The 16,900-nt window shown below is 42.2% G+C and overlaps 1 protein-coding gene across 1 annotated transcript; it reads left to right on the top strand.

The window, feature by feature from the left end:
- The first annotated feature begins 467 nt into the window (after nucleotides 1-467).
- LOC147608327 (uncharacterized) lies at nucleotides 468-6,875 on the top strand. The gene is made up of 2 exons (XM_086789562.1): nucleotides 468-913; nucleotides 1,620-6,875. The coding sequence occupies exons 1-2, from the start codon at nucleotides 891-893 to the stop codon at nucleotides 6,601-6,603; spliced, it is 5,007 nt and encodes a 1,668-aa protein (XP_086645688.1). The 5' UTR covers nucleotides 468-890; the 3' UTR covers nucleotides 6,604-6,875.
- The last annotated feature ends 10,025 nt before the right edge of the window (nucleotides 6,876-16,900 follow it).

Consider the following 16,900-nt stretch of genomic DNA (forward strand, 5'->3'; position numbering starts at 1 on the left):
ATCCATGTCAGCATCATAAAAATATAGTGGAACTTGCCTAGTAGGCTATAGCCCAGCAATAGCGCCAATGCCTCTCCAAAAGGAGGTACTAGGTTCGAACTTACCCTACTCGCATCTAAATTTTACCTTATAAAGGCCATGATCCACCTGAGTTCAAGTCCCACCGTTGGTCGTATATGCCCTCGTGTTGCATTCTACCGACGACATTAATACCTCTCTCTCTCTCTCTCTCTCTCTCTCTCTCTCTCTCTTAGTTAAAAGATCATATATATATATATATATATATATATATATATATATATATATATATATATAGTGGAACTCACAAATTAAAAATGTTTAAATAAAGTAATTTGCAAATGTCCAAGTGGAAATCCTACAAAATTGTGAAGACATTTTTTGAACCAAAGGGGAAGCTTTCTTGCACAAAGTAAAAAAGTTTGAATATAGTAGCAATCCTACAAAATTGTGAAGACAATTTGTACCAAAGGTGAAGGTTTCTTGTGCTTTCTAGGAAGGCATCAAGGAGGGCATGTGCGAGAGAATGAAAATTTAGCTCTCTTGCTTGCAAGCTATAGCCCTACTTTGGAAATTCTTGCTTGCATGGGAATGCTGTAGGCCACCAGCTGCTTTTAATTTTATGCTTGAAGGCTAGCCACTGTTTGTCATTACTTGAGATGCACTTCAGCATCTTCAGATGATGATCCGTAGCGCCCACAGCTGCAGAGGCTCTGCATTCAGCAGTAAGGTTAAACGGAAGAAGAAGACGAAGAAGAAGAAGAAGAAGAGGAAGGGGAAGGAGGAGAAGAAGAGAAAAACCAAGAAAAACAAGCAGAAACCCTTTGCCATTCCTCCTGCCGCTCCTCTGACCATCACATCCCTCTGCATCAATGAGCTTAGTCAAAGATTCCTGGTACGTTTAACACACTAGGATTCCATATTGCCAGTTTTCTTTTTTGGAAATGATTTTGCTACAGCCATCAGGTTTAGATTCAACTTACTAGTTTAGGGCTTTTGTGTGTGTGCTGAAACTGCTTTTGCAGAAGAAATTTGGGTTACAATCATCTTGCCAGGTCGGGTTTTGTGTTTAGCGGAGAATAGGGTGGGATTCATTTTGCTAGTTAGGATATGGTGTGCTGAAAATGAATTTGCAACAGAAAGCAGGTTCAAAGTCACCTTTACATACACAGGTTTTATGTGTTAAACATGATTTTTGCGGCTTGATTTTGGGATAAATGCAAAGGATTTCAAGTTGGGGTATACAATCAGATTTTGGGAATTCTTAGCACTCTTTGTGTATCATTGAATTTGCTTGGTTAGAATCATCTTGTCAATCAGGGTTTTACTTGGTTATCCATCGGGATTGAATATGGGGGAATGCTACTCCTCTATGATTTGCCTAGGTTAACTGTTGAAAATGATTTGAAGCTTGGATGTGGAGAAATGCTAAAGCAATTGGCAAATTAGGGTTAACATTTAGTATTAGAATCATCTTTTTGTTAGGGTTTTCCTGTTTAGCTGCTGGAAATGATTATGCATAAACTAGGGTTACAAATTGGGACTAGAATCATTTTTTCCATAAGGGTGTCCCAGTGTAGCTGTTGAATATGTCTGTGCAGCTTGGACACAGCGCATTGCAAACGGCTTCGGAGAAAGCCTGCCATTCGGATGCGGAGAAACCCTAGCAAGAGAAACCTCTTGCTTAACACCATGTTTGCAAGCACAGATCCAGGCCTTTCTCCATCAACAGGTCATCTGGTCTCACCAAAGAGCCATCGTTCTAGCTGGAGTTCAAGTTCTGAATTTGAACATGTTACTAATTACAAATCTGTCCGACAAGGCGGGAAGATCAGCCAGCTGATTAAGGTTAATGAAGCCATAGCGCTTGAGCTTGCTGACTTAGAATCAGGCAAGGAGAGGTGGCTTGAGAAGCTGAAGCTCCTAGAAGCTAGGGTTTGCTCAAATCTGGTGAATATTGACAAATGGACAGTTGAGAACAAGAATAAGGTGGTGAGTATTCAAGCTGTGGGAGATGAAATTGCAGGCGATGTCAAGGTTGGCGAGGGTTCCATGTCCGTGGTTCAGTCTGCTTGGCGGCTTTCCCTTGCAGATCTTGTCTCAATTTTCAGAGGGTCCAAACTGGATCAGGGGAGCAAATCACCTTTGGAACACCTGAGAGATGGCACCTTTACTTCTTCCAAAGAGGAAAATCTCCCCTATGGAGGACATGAAGATACCACGGCTTCATCAAAAAAGGCCAATTCTATGTACAAGGGAGCAAATCACCCACAAGAGGGCAATTCTACACATGACAGATCAAATCACCCAAATGAAGGTACCCCATTTTCATCAAAAGTGGGCAATGCGACACTTAAGGGAGCAAATCATCCAGCTGAAGGTACCTCAAGGGGCAAAGCGTCAGAGAAGGGATCATTAAAACACACCATCAAAGATGCCTTTAATTCATCAGAGGGGGGCAATTTCCCATCTAGGGAAGCAAACTCTGGAGTTGAAGGTGGCATCGGTTTATCAAAAGAGGGAGATTCTGCATACATGGAAGCAAATCATGCAGTTGAAAGTACCTCGAGGATGGGAGATTCTTCATTTCACGAAGTGAATCATTCAAGTGAAGGTATCCCATTCAGGGGAGCAAGTCATTCAATTGGAGGTACTTTGAGTCCAACAAAGGAGCACAACTCTCCTTACAGTGGAGCAAATGATCAAATTGAAGGTACCCTTAATTTATCAAAAGAGGGCAATTCTACACGCACTAAAGCAAATTCAATAGAAGGTACATCTCCATTTGAACAGCGCACTCCACCAAACAGGGGAGCAGGTAATCTAGTTGAAGGCGCCTTTGCTTCATTAAAGGAGGTCAATCATACATATTTGGGAGAAAATGATCCAACAGAACGCACCTCTATTTCATCAAAGGATGGAGTGTCTCCTATCTCACCATCATTTAAGGAGGGAAACACAGCATACAAGGGAGAAAATCATTCAATCAAAAATACCTTGACATCAAATTTTCCTCCTAGGGAATCAGGAAAGCAGCTGAAGACGAGATTAGAATCAGCAATGGTTGAGGAAAAGAAGGGTGGTTCGTTAGGTGATGAAGAGTTTTCATCAGAAGATCAGGGGACAAGTGAGCCTAATCAGATTTTGAAGGAGATCCAGCAGCACGCCTTGATGCTAGAAAAGGAGAGAGAATTTTTCAGGAAGGCACATGAAGAGGCCAAGCAACATGCTCTCACTTTAGAAAAGGAGAAGGGTTCCATTGAGACTATCTTAAGCGATTGCAAACACACCCTTGAGAAGACAAAGATGGATGCTCTAACCTTCAGAAAACAAAAAGAAGAGCTTGAAAATATGTTAAGTGATTGCAAGAATTCTTTTGAGTTGACACGGCTATCCCTATTGAAAGACAAGGAGGACCGAGAGAAAGAGTTAAGTCAAAGTAAGAAGATTTATGAGGAGACCCGGCAGAGTGTCATGGTGCTAGAAAGGGAGAAAACAGCTCTTGAAAATGAGATGAGTCACTGCAGACATCTCCTTGAGGAAAGCTTGCAGGAGGTTGTGAACCTCAAAAAGGAGAAGGCTGCTCTTGAACTTGACTTTAGTGGCTGTAAACAGATGCTCGAGGAGGCCCGACAACATGCTGTGATGCTGGAAAAGGAGAAAGAAGGCATTGCAGTTGAGTCAAGTGAGTATAAACAAACTTTGCAGAAGACTCAGCAGCATTATTTGATGCTGGAGAGGGAGAAAGATGAGCTTCAAGGTGATTTGAGCGAGTCCAAGCACACTCTTGAGAAGGCATTGCAGAAAAGCTTGATCGTAGAGAAAGAGAAGAGAGACTTAGAGGCAGCATATAAAACACTGATAAGTGATTTTGAGAAGAGTGAGCAGCATGCTTTGATGCTAGAAAATGAGAATGGTGTACTTGAAAGTGTGTTAGCTGAATTCAAACAGACCTTTGAAGAAACACAGCTGCAAATGATGATGCTAGAAAGAGAGAGGGATGATTTGGAAAGCGAGCTAAGTGAGTCCAAACATGCATGTAAGGAGGCATGGCAGCATGCTCTCTCAATGGAGGAAGAGAAGGGTGCTATGGAAATTGGCTCATCCGAGTCCAAGCAAGTTCTAGAGGAGACGGAGCAGCATGTTTTGACACTGCAGATTGCACTTGAAGGTACTTTACAAAGAGCAGATGCCCTGGACCATCAAGTGCAGCGGCTCCGTAATGAAACTAAGAGATTGAGTGAGAGCATTGAAAGCCTTCAAGCTCAGAAAAGTGAACAAGAAGTTCAGTGCAGGGATTTGAAGGCACAGAGAGAGGTGTTACAGGCAGAAATGGAGATTATCAAGGGCAAGAAAGAGGCCACTGAAGACAGTTTAGCAAAAGTGAATGCATTGTATGCATCAGCTACTGAAGACATGAAGAAAGCAAAGCAAGTCATCCAGGCATTGGAACATCAAGAGTCGCTTCTTAAGAAAGAGAATGAGAGTTTGAAGTTGTTGCTTGAAGGTGCCACACAGAGGTTCACAACGTTGGAGGCTGATCAGAAGGAGGTGCAGGTTAGATTGAAGGACGTGGAATATCGCCTCCAGAGGGCGATACAGGAACTGCACACGCTGAGAGCAGAGCATGGAAATGAAGTGGCAGCATTGAAGATGGAGAACACAGCAAATGAGAGTCAGATCCAAGAGTTGATGGAGAAAATGCAACAGATGGACCTTGAATTAAAGAGAGCCAGTGAGGTGGAAATGGAACACAAGCATCTGACTACGAAGTCCAAGAATCTGGAGCAGTATTTGGAGAGGGCAGCAGGTGAGTTGGAGTCTATGAAAGCTGAGCTGGTTGGCAAGATGGTTGACTTAGAGAAGGTAAGGTCAGCAAAAGAAGCCATCCTTCAAGAGCTGGAGGTGAAAAACAACGTGGTCAAAGAGCTGGAAAAGGATTTAGACGCGGTAAGTGCTGAGCAAGCAGCGATAAGAGCAGCATTGGAGGATGAGAGGTTGAAGAAGAAAGAAGTGATGCAAAAGCTACATGTGGAACAAGGTCGGAGCAGACAGCTTGAAGTGGCATTAGAGTTTGTGAAGCTAGAGCAGAGTGGCATGCTGGTGGATTTAGAAGAGGAAAGGATGGCCAAGGAAGCTGCACTGGAAGAGTTGGAGGCAATGAAAGATCTCAGTGGAGAGCTTGAGAAGGACTTCAACAAGCTGCAAGAAGAGACACGTGTAGCTTTGGAGGAGGAGAATGTGGAAAAGGAAGCTGCTTTGCAAGCTTTACACAAGGAGCAGGCTAGGAGCAGAGAGCTTGAGGAGGCAATGGAGATGGTGAATGCTGAGCAAGAAGGCACACAGGTGGCGTGGGAAGGTGAAAGAGAGGTGAATGAAGCTTTGGTGAGGGAGTTTGAGCTGGAGCGACGGCAGAGGATCGAGCTTGAGGAGAAGTTGAAGGTGTTGAGAGCTGAGCAAGAACGGACAGGGGTGACCTTGCGGGACGAGAGGGCAGCAAAGGAAATGCTGAGGGAACAACTGGATGCTCAGCAAGCCCGATGCAGGGCGCTTGAGGATGACTTGAACTGTGTGAGGATTGAGCAAGAAGGCATGGAAATGGTATTGGAAGAGGAGGCACTTTCAAAGGAAGCTGTGGTGCAAGAACTTGAGGAACAACGGAGTCGGTGTATAGATTTGGAGCAGCTAAAGGTGACAAGAATCAAGAAAGGTGGCAATGCAGATGTAGTGGGGGGAGATTTAGTGCCAGAGTTGAGGGAGCTTCTTGCACAGAGCAGGAAGTTGGAACAATTGCTGAGAACAGTACAAAAAGAGGGTGCAGGTGCAGGTCTGACTAATGAGGCCCGAGAAGCTGTGACGCAAGAGGTGAAGCAGCTGCAATGTCGCATCCAAGATATTGAAACAAGGTTAGCAGATGCTGGGTACTTGATAAGTGAGGGGAATGAGAAGCATGCGGAAGAACCTTTACTAGAGGAGAGTCAAAGCTTTGAGCCAAGGGCTGCTGGCTCCAAAGTCCACTCCGACGAGCTTTCTGATTCACATGTGGATGCTGCCCAGAAAACTGATGAGGAGATTAGGAAACCTAAGGAGAGCTCTGAGATCTCTAAGCAGGCCCCTTTAAATGCCCATCATACAGCTGGTCCTGATGTGGCTGGCATTGTTGCCAGTGATAGAAAAGAAGATAAAAAGGAAGAGCATGAGGAACAGCCTTTATTAGAGGAGAGTCAAAGCTTTGAGCCAAGGGCTGCTGGCTCGGAAGTCCACTCCGACAAGCTTTCTGATTCGCCTGTGGATGCTGCCCAGAAAACTGATGAGGAAATTAGGAAACCTAAGGAGAGCTCTGAGATCTCTAAGCAGGCCCCTTTCGATGCCCATCATACAGCTGTTCCTGATTTGGCTGGCCTCTTAGTTGAGCTTGAGGCCTTGAAGCGCCTTTTGCATGAAAAGACTGTTGTTGCTAGTGATAGAAAAGAAGATAAAAAGAAAGCCAACCTGACCCTTCCTACTGCAGCACTGTCCACCAGCGCTTTGGCTGCCCTCGGCTTACTTGCCTTCTTAAAGTTCCCCAAAAATAAGATTACTTAAAGCTGCAAACCTTAGAAAGTCGTGTCATTTAGTTGAACTGACCCTGCTGAAAATGTAAGTAAAACAAACTTGGGCATCTTGTGGTGTCTCCCTTGGTATATGTTAACCATGTAAACTTAAGACACTGTGTGGTGTCTCCTTTCACAATTATTACTATGTGAATTCAAACAACAAACTTGGACACCTTGTGGTGTCTCCCTTGGGGACTGTCATTTATTGTACGTATGAAACACTTTCTTATAAATTACATGTATGCACCATTTGTCCTTCAAGCAAGCCTCCTCAAACACTTGTGCAATTCCTTCAATTTTAGGACTCTTCAGAGAGTCTTTTTCCAGTGTGGTAGTAGTTATATCAGCACTCTCATGAAGGTTGCTGTGTGACGATGATCTAGTGATATTTATGGGTTGGGCATTGATGGCAAGGGCACATATGCCGGGATAATGAAAAATGTTTTGAGGTGTTCATGGAGTGAAGCTCTTTGTCCATTGCTATGTAACAAATGCATTTGGGCTTTGACTTATCTTTAGTATACCATAACATACAAAATGTGGAATCATTCAAAGGCACGTCCATCTAAAGCTGTTGACTCCTCCCATTACAAGCAAAACAATGACATTTCCCATTACAAGCCCATCTGGCAAAGCCCAGCCACATATTAAGGATGAGAAACCCAGATGCTCACGTAAGCAATTTGTCTCTGTCAAGCTATTATCTTCATGAATGCTCCTTTGTTACTAACAGACACAGAGTAATTGAACATGGAATGCTTTGAGTTCCCTCAATGACTTCCCATGTCAGCCACGTTGTCAAAGCGGCCAATGATCTTTCAAGAATCTACAACTTAGTACTGGGATTCAAAGAGTGTGGCTTCTGTACAAGATGGCAGTCCAATAGCCCTCTTATATAATGATCAAGATGAGAGTCCACAAGCCAAGCAATTGAGCTCCAAGTAATGAAGCACAACTCTTGCAAGGTCAAAGACATAAGGGTTGTGTTAAGAAACCAAACAAAAGGGCAGTCCAACAGCCCTCATACATAATAACCAAGATTAGAATCCACAAGCCAAGCAAATTGAGCTCCAAGTAATAAGCACAACTCTCATAAGATCAAAGACAAGACAAAATACCCGATAACGTTTGATTTTGCAGGCTAAGCAGCCCTTATAAGCATCAGCACTTTCAAGTTGATCGATTCGAATGAGGCCATTGAGCATCCTGAAGGCTGCGCTGTATGGAGCCAGATGGACTGAAGATGTAGCTTTTTCTGATCCATACTTTCCCAACAAGAAAACTATTATGACTCTATACACAAGTATAGAGTCAGATGGACTGAAGATGTAGCTTTTTCTGATCCATACTTTCCCAACAAGAAAACTATTATGACTCTATACACAAGTATGCATGCATATGTACTTGTGTGTGATTTGAGTGGAGTCCCTGAAGTGCAAGCTATGCTGTTTGTGTTTATTGAAAAGTGGTGGATGCAATGAATGATCATGTTGATATTGTGCATTCAACAGACATGAATTTAGTGTGTAGTTGACCAAAGTTTTTCTAAGTTTTTGGGATGCATCAGATCTACAATAGAGATACAAAAGATAGCATTTGAGGTGCTTAGACAAAAAATTATGAAATTGAAATGACATATGGCATTGTAGGACTTTTAAACAATGAGAGAAGAAAGTCATTTTTCTAGAGCCTTGCATGGGATGAATATATACTGAGATGAAGGAATGGATTAACTCTTTGAAAGAGCTTTGAAAAGATTACAAGCACATAAGGAACAATAGTTGTGTGGCCCTTCCAAAGAATGGGTAGCATGATAGAATGCTAATAGGAATTTGCAATATCCAACCAAATAAGAGGGGGTGTTGTGATAAGATCCTTTAACTCTTGGTCATATAAACAAGTGAAAATTAGACAAAAGGTTTATCCTCTCTTGTCTAATTATAAGAGGAAAAGAAAAGGAACATTTGAACATCCCCCTTCTTCCTCTCTTTATGATGACAGGCAACACTACTAAGGTTTTTTGGGGCTTGGCTTCTCAAAAGGTCCATGTGGCCAAGTGGTCATTCTTGTAGTGCTCATGTCAATATAAAAACAGACTTCTATTAAAAGTAAATTAAAATTATCAAGGGTGATCTCAAAACAAACACTAAGGAGATCTCAACCAATCGAGGGCACTATGTTGCCATAAAAGCCTTGATAAGAAAATACCATGATTCCACTCTCATAAATCTATTGTGTTTTGTTTGCAAAGCTCTAAACGGTGAGTATGCAAGCCTAAGTAGCCAAAGGATGTCACTCCATATACTGCAAATACACAAGGTATGAGTACCCTAGAAGGCCTCTGAGACCAGGGGATACCCTGAAGCAAACATCTTTGAGCTATGCCCCTATGGACAAGTATAACAAGATCTACTCCCTGCCTTCAAAAAGAAGTTATGGACTAGATTGAGTCAACCATGCAATAGCACCCTAAGTAATATAGATAGGATCACTCCTCCATCTACCCAAGACAAGGGCTATAGATGCCCGGATCCTATGTGCTCCTTTGCACTCCCATAAGCAATGATATATTGTCTCAGATGGAGCTAGGCATCTAGAACAAGAGGGGTCCATGCCAAAAATAGATTTCCACTAGTTGGTGGAAATCTAGGCAATGATATGTGCTCCTTTGCACTCCCATAAGCAATGATATATTGTCTCAGATGGAGCTAGGCATCTAGAACAAGAGGGGTCCATGCCAAAAATAGATTTCCACTAGTTGGTGGACAAGCCACCATGTAGAAACACCCAAAAAGAAGTAGGATATTTGGATCCTCCTGTATGAGTGCCAGAGTCTTGCCGAAATCTCCTCTGAATGGGGGGTATAATGTGATGTCTCCTAGTGAGGCCTAAGGGTGGGAACTCTTTGGGTCTATCCAAGCATGACCAACCTAGCTTTATGCACAGTGTAGCTGAAGAAAGGTATGCTCCTCATGCGGTTAGTGACATTAGTTCATTCCCACTCACCCATGATCCCAATGTAGATATCTCATAGGGCATCCACCATATAGCCATATGCATCACCAAGCATGAGTAACTATCATTGGGGAAGGGTCATTATATCAACACTTCCCAGAGCGACCCGCTACTCATTTGTACTAATCATGAAGCCATATGTGATCATTTGTATATCATCTCTCTCCATCCACCTTCCAAACTCAATGGAGTAGAAGGCAACAACCTCTTCCCCCTCAATCCATCGATGTCTATCCCTCTAAGATGTTGGGTAGATGCCTCTCTCTGATCATTTGGAAGACTCCTAAAATTCTTCCAGTCAAGTACTCTCATTGTGCATCTCTCCAAGCCTAGCCACTACACACGCTACACCCAAGGGACTTGCCAAGATCATCTCTGATAAGGTCGTTCCACATAATGGCTTGCCTCTTAACATCATCTATTGAGCTTGGGGGCCTATGACATAAAAATATCCGCATACAACATGCTCTAAGTCCAAATGATGGAAGAAACAGTGGGGAGGATGGGCAGGTATCATCCTGAGAGAAAATAAAACGTGTGTTATTCTAGTGCCCCACTCTCAAGGATACATCTAAGAATTTGATACATGTATCTATGTATCTAAATATATATCTGTGTGTGTGTGTGAGATCAAGCCCTAACCATAAGAAGTTGTAAATTAACCCCCACTACTATCTAATGCATCTATGGTCATAACACCAACAAGAATTGACATCCGAAGCTCTTGTTAGCAAGCAACGCCTGGTTTACCCCATCGGTGCTCTAGTTGCCAGTTCGAGCTTCCTGGAGCTCTAATAAAGGAGCTTTTTCTCTATGCTCATGGGGCGTGGAGGGGGGGGGATGTGTAAGGTCTATCCTGACCTGGCATCCAAGATATCAAGTAGTGTTTCCTCTCAATCCATGTGAAGCCAACATGTGTGTTCTAAATCAATCCTCTCAAGGTCACTAAAAATGCCCCTTCTGCTAGATAAAACTCCTCCAAGGCAGTGCAAAATGAGTAAAGACGTGAGTAAGATGCCTCAAGGAACATTATTGTGTTGTCAACCAACTCAAAGCTCCTCTTCTGTGCACTGTGGCAGTCTCAATCCAAATACTCTGACATTGGAGGGAAGGAAAATGCTCAAAGTTTCTACAACAATGAGATACAACATGAAAGCTTAGGGATAGCCCTTGTGTGGAGCGAGAGATCTAGAAGCACTCTACCTCGGCCTTCACAAAGCAAGCATAGTGTTGTGAGCTTCCCGATAAAAGCAAGAGACACCTCAAATCCAATCTTGAGAACATCCCATGCATGCAAGAGGATCCTCTAAGAAATCCCAATCCTTATATCATGGGTTTTCTCAAAATCAAGTAGCAAGATTGCCAAGGGCTAATTACTTACCTTGGACCACTCTTCTACCTCCAAAAAGAAAAAATATGCTTCTTCCTTAGAGAAATCCCAATCCACTCTATCATAGGCTTTCTCAAAATCAAGTAGTGTTAACCACATGTGGTTAACACATTTCTATGACAGCTATGTCCACACACTTATGTAATGGGCGCCCATACTATATTGTAAATCCTGTCATTTGATGAGAAAAATGCCCTAAAGATGATCCCAATTCTTGATCTTCAAAGGACACACAAGAGGATCTTAGTTAGTTGGCCAAACCATAAAGAAGAGCCTTGTAACTAGGTTTTAGGCACCTCGGGTCACTTACTCCTGGGTGTCCTAGTGGGAAAAGGCTTGATACTATAAAAGCCAATTTCTCTTGTTTGTGACACATTCTCCCATTAATGCAATATAAGTGGAGTGTTCTCTCTCTCTCTCTCTCTCTCTCTCTCTCTCTCTCTCTCTCTCTCTCTCTCTCTTGCAACTCTAATCTAGCATGTGTGGTATGCTTAGGGTTAGGGTTTGGGTGTGATTCGTTCTCTCTTGCTTCTCCTCTCCCTCTTGCTTGAGTGATTAGGTTATCACCACGATCTTGTTCCGCGGAGATCCCACGTGTTCTTCGTGAGAGAGGTTGCACCACTCGTATGATTAGGAACTGCCTTGGTGTGAAAATGAGTACGGGAGGATCGCGGGGCGATGAGAGGCTATCCACACACGACGGTGGATCTCTTGAGCATAGCTCAAGCTCCACAGATTGACAACTTCCCATGATACCATCTACCCAGAGCAATCCACTGGGGAAGGGTCATTATATCAACACTTCCCAGAGCGACCCACTACTCATTGTACGGATCACGAAGCCATATGTGATCATTTGTATGTCATCTACCCAAAGATCGAAGTAACTATCACTGGGGAAGGGTCATTATATCAACACTTCCCAGAGCGACCCACTACTCATTGTATGAATTACGAAGCCATATGTGATCATTTGTATATCATCTCTCTCCATCCACCATCAAGACTAAATGGAATAGAAGGAAACAACCTCTTCCTCCTCAATCCATCGATGTATGTCGATGTCTCCCTCTAAGATGCTGGGTAGATGCCTCTCTTTGATCATTTGGAAGACTCCTAAAATTCTTCCAATCAAGTACTCTCGCTGTTCATCTCTCTGAGCCTAGCCCCACTACATGCTACACCCATGGGACTTGCCAAGATCATCTCTTATAAGGTCATTCCACATAATGGCTTCCCTCTTAACATCATCTACTAAGCTTGGGGGACTATGACATAAAAATATCGACATACAACATGCTCTAAGCCTGAATGATGGAAGCAACAGTCGTCTCGGGAGGATGGGAAGGGATCAACCTGAGAGAAAGTAAAATGTGTGTTGTTCCAATCGCCCAGCTCTCAAGGATACATGAAAAATTCCTTTCGGGGCATACTTTACGAGGAAGGAATGCTTGGGAAGGCTAATAGTTTCCCAAGGAACTTTAGCCCTAGTCTATGTATGTATGTATGTATGTATGTATCTATGTATCTACATATATATCTCTGTGTGTGTGTGTGTGTGTGTGTGTGTGTGTGTGTGTGTGTGTGTGTGAAGGATAATAGTTTCCCAAGCAACACTAGCCCTAGTATATGTATGTATGTACGTATCTACATATATATCTATATGTGTGTGCATGTGTGTGTGTGTGTGTGTGTGTGTGTGTGTGTGTGTGTGTGTGTGTGTGTGTGTGTGATATCAAGCCCTAACCATAAGAAGTTGCAAAATCAACCCCCACAACAATCTAATGCATCTATGGTCATAACACCAACAAGAATTGACATTCGAAGCTGTTGTTATAGCAAGTAATGCTTGGTTTACCACCAGTGCTCTAGCCGCCAATTCAAGCTTCCTGGAGCTCTAATAAAGGAGCTAAAATGAGTAAAGACATGAGTAAGATGTCTCAAGAAACATCGTTGTATTGTCAACCAAGTCAAAGATCCTCCTCTGTGCACTATGGCAAGCTCAATCAAGATACTCTAACACTGGAGGGAAGGAAAACGCTCAAAGTTTTTGCAACAATGAGATACAACATGGGAGCTTAGGGATAGCCCTTGTGGGGTGTGGAGCGAGAGATCTAGAAGCACTCTACCTCGACCTTCGCAAGGCAAGCACAATGTTGTAAGCTTCCTGATAAAGGCAAGAGACATCTCAAATCTAATCTTGAGAAAATCCCATGCATGCGAGAGGATCCTCTAAGAAATCCCAATCCACTTTATCATGGGCTTTCTCAAAATCAAGTAACAAGATTGCCAAGGGCTAATTACTTACCTTGGTCCACTCTTCTACCTCCAAAAAGAAAAAAGATGCTTCTTCCTTGGAGAAATCCCAATCCACTATATCATAGGCTTTCTAAAAATCAAGTAGTGTTAACCACATGTGTTAACCACATGTGGTTAACACATTTCTATGACAACTATGTCTATACACTTATGTAATGGGTGCCCATGATATATTGTAAATCCCATCATTTGATGAGAGAAAGGCCCTAAAGGTGCTCCCAATTCTTGATCTTCAAAGGACAGACAAGAGGATCTTGGTTAGTTGGCCAAACCATAAAGAAAAGCCTTGTAACTATGTTTTGGGCGCCTTAGGTCACTTACTCCTGGGCGGCCTAGTGGAAAAAGGATTGGAACTATAAAAGCTAATTTCTCCTTTTTGTAACACATTTTCCCATTAATGCAATTGAAGTGGAGTGTTCTCTCTCCCTCTCTCTTGCAACTCTAATCTAGCATGTGTGACATGCTTAGGATTAGGGCTTGTGTGTGATTAGTGCTAATCGCTCGTTCTCTCTTGCTTCTCCGCTCCCTCTTGCTTGAGTGATTAGGCTAGCACCACGATCGTCTTTTGCGTAGATCCCACATGATCTTCGCAAGAGAGGTTGCACCACCCGTACGATTAGGAACCGCCTCGGTGTGACAATGAGTGTGGGAGGATTGTGGGGCGACGAGTGGCTATCCACACATAATGGTGGAGCTCTTGAGCATAGCTCGAGCTCCGCAGATCGGCAACTTCCCATGACACCATCTACCCAGAGCGACCCATTGGGGAAGGTTCATCATTATATCAACACTTCTCAGAGCGACCCACTACTCATTGTACAGATCACGAAGCCATATGTGATCATTTGTATACAGTGATCAGAGTAACTATCACTGGGGAGAGGGGTCATTATATCAACACTTCCCCAGAGTGACCCACTACTCATTGTAGGAATCACAAAGCCATATGTGATCATTTGCATACCTAGAAGGAAACAACCTCTTCCTCCTCAATCCATCGATCCACCATCCAGACTAAATGGAATAGAGTGACCCACTACTCATTGTAGGAATCACAAAGCCATATGTGATCATTTGCATACCATCTCTCTCTATCCACCATCCAGACTAAATGGAATAGAAGGAAACAACCTCTTCCTCCTCAATCCATCGATGTCTGTTGGTGTCTCCCTCTAAGATGCTAGGTAGATGTCTCTCTTTGATCATTTGGAAGACTCCTAAAATTCTTCCAGTCAAGTACTCTCGTTGTGCATCTCTCCGAGCCTAGCCCCACTACATGCTACACCCATGGTACTCGGCAAGATCATCTCTGATAAGGTCGTTCCACATAATGGCTTGCCTCTTAACATCATCTATTGAGCTTGAGGGCCTATGACATAAAAATATCTGCATACAACATGCTCTAAGTTCGAATGATGGAAGAAACAGTGGGGAGGATGGGAAGGGATCAACCTGAGAGAAAATAAAATGTGTGTTGTTCCAATCGCCCCACTCTCAAGGATACATCTAAGAATTTGGTACATGAAAAATCCTTCCAGGGCTTAGTACCAAGAAGGAATGCTTGGTAAGGTTAATGATTTCCCAAGTAACTCTAGCCCTACTATATGTATGTATGTATGTATCTATGTATCTACATATATATCTGTGTGTGTGTGTGCGTGCGTGCGTGCGTGCATGTGTGTGTGTGTGTGTATTAATGTGTCATCAAGACCTAACCATAAGAAGTTGCAAATCAACCCCCACAACTATCTAATGCATCTATGGTCATAACAGCAACAAGAGTTGACATTCGAAGCTGTGTGTTTTTGAAATATATACATATCTACAACCGAACCCAAAGATTTCGGGAACCACAACAATCTTGGTAAATAAAAATTTTAACATGATTATAAAGAAAGAGTATCGTTACAATAATCATGTTATTAGAATTATGAAACAATATCTTAGGTAGTATGCCATGTGTCCAAAAGCTTAGATTGCAAGATATTTGGGAGGTTAATAGATAGTTAGCCTGTGTGTGTCTTACAGGTGTCTTAGGCCCTACCACGTGTTATAGATGTCACTCAAGTATCCCAAAGTATAAACTAATATCGGGTCAATTAGTCTCAGAGTGGCCCAATCATTGTTTTATTCCATAAATTTGATAACCCATGGGCTTATAATATAATCTTCCAAAAGAAACGCATAATAATCATAAAAGTGGATTTTCACATGAGCCTTCATACCAATGGATTTTCACATGAGCCTTCATACCAATGTGACCAAATCAAATATATAGGTCATTATTAGTAATGTAGATATATATCATATGGCATCTTATCAATGGAACAGTCATCACAGACCATAGTAGTAAGTAACCTATAGGGTATCATTCTATAAAATGCCAATATACCCAAGTCGGTAAGGGGCTACAGTTCCAAATATTCATTCAGACAGTATAAGGTAATGGGAACAAATATATCCATACCCTCAGTAAGCCACTATGGACCATAGCGCAAATCTAGTCATATCAAGCCATGGAGAATGAGTCTCAAATATAGATTAACATAAAAACTGTCTGTTTGGAAAACAGCAAAGCCAAGCCATAATATTTTTTTTAACCAATGAACATTAATCAAAGCACACAAAACTAGAGGGAACAACATCCACTATCAAAAGTATAAATCCATATATCTGCAAAGAGCAAAAATTTGGTACAAAAATTTTGAATAGATTATCTAAATCCATAGCTCGGTTTATTACACTGTTAATCCACTTATTCTTTGACTTTTTTCCTTTTTTTAAAAAAACTAAGGCTTAGAAATTCATCAGAAGGCACACACAGATAAAAAATGGTTATAGTTACAGAAATAATAGTTATTCAGTAACGTAATCGTAAAAAATAGCCTGATAACAAGCAAAACCTATTTAGAATGTAGGTAAAGATAAAAATCGCAAGCATGCATGTGAAGTATTTATCAAGCATATGCCCTAGCCACAAAACCATCAGATGATTTTCACAGAAGTCATTCACATAGAAGTCATTAACACAGAGTGTACGCAATAAATCCATGACATTAGGGCAAACTCCTGCTACAAATACCTGAGAAGAAGACAAACTTTCCGCGAAAGCCAAAACAAGTAACATGGCAGAAGAACCACCTAGAACATACATAGGCTAAGTGAGCAAACTCATAGGTATTTAAGCATTTTATATTCGTCAAGCGCCGAAGCAGCCAGCTAACACCTCCTTGGGGTGTCAATGCAAATCCGTTAGAGTATAATCTGCAAAGAACCATACCACAGTCCGCCAAACAACCAATTGCCCCATACTTGTGTACCGCCAAATTAGGTAATAATGCCCTCAAAATGCCAACCATGTAAGAGAAGCAAGTCTGTGTATACACGAGCCCAAGCATGCCATGCAATAACTCTTGTTCATGTCAAGCAGTACCATTTATGTCAAAATTAGAGAAAAATAGTCATCATGCTAGGCCTACGTGGTTTAAAGAAACTGCCTCTGTAGTTATGCATGTAGGAAAAGGGATTGGTACCTCAAATTGGACTCCTATCAGAGGGTTGT

The sequence above is a fragment of the Cibotium barometz genome, chromosome 53 (assembly GCF_041138505.1).
Source record: "Cibotium barometz isolate CiBa-2024 chromosome 53, ASM4113850v1, whole genome shotgun sequence".
NCBI lineage: Eukaryota > Viridiplantae > Streptophyta > Polypodiopsida > Cyatheales > Cibotiaceae > Cibotium > Cibotium barometz.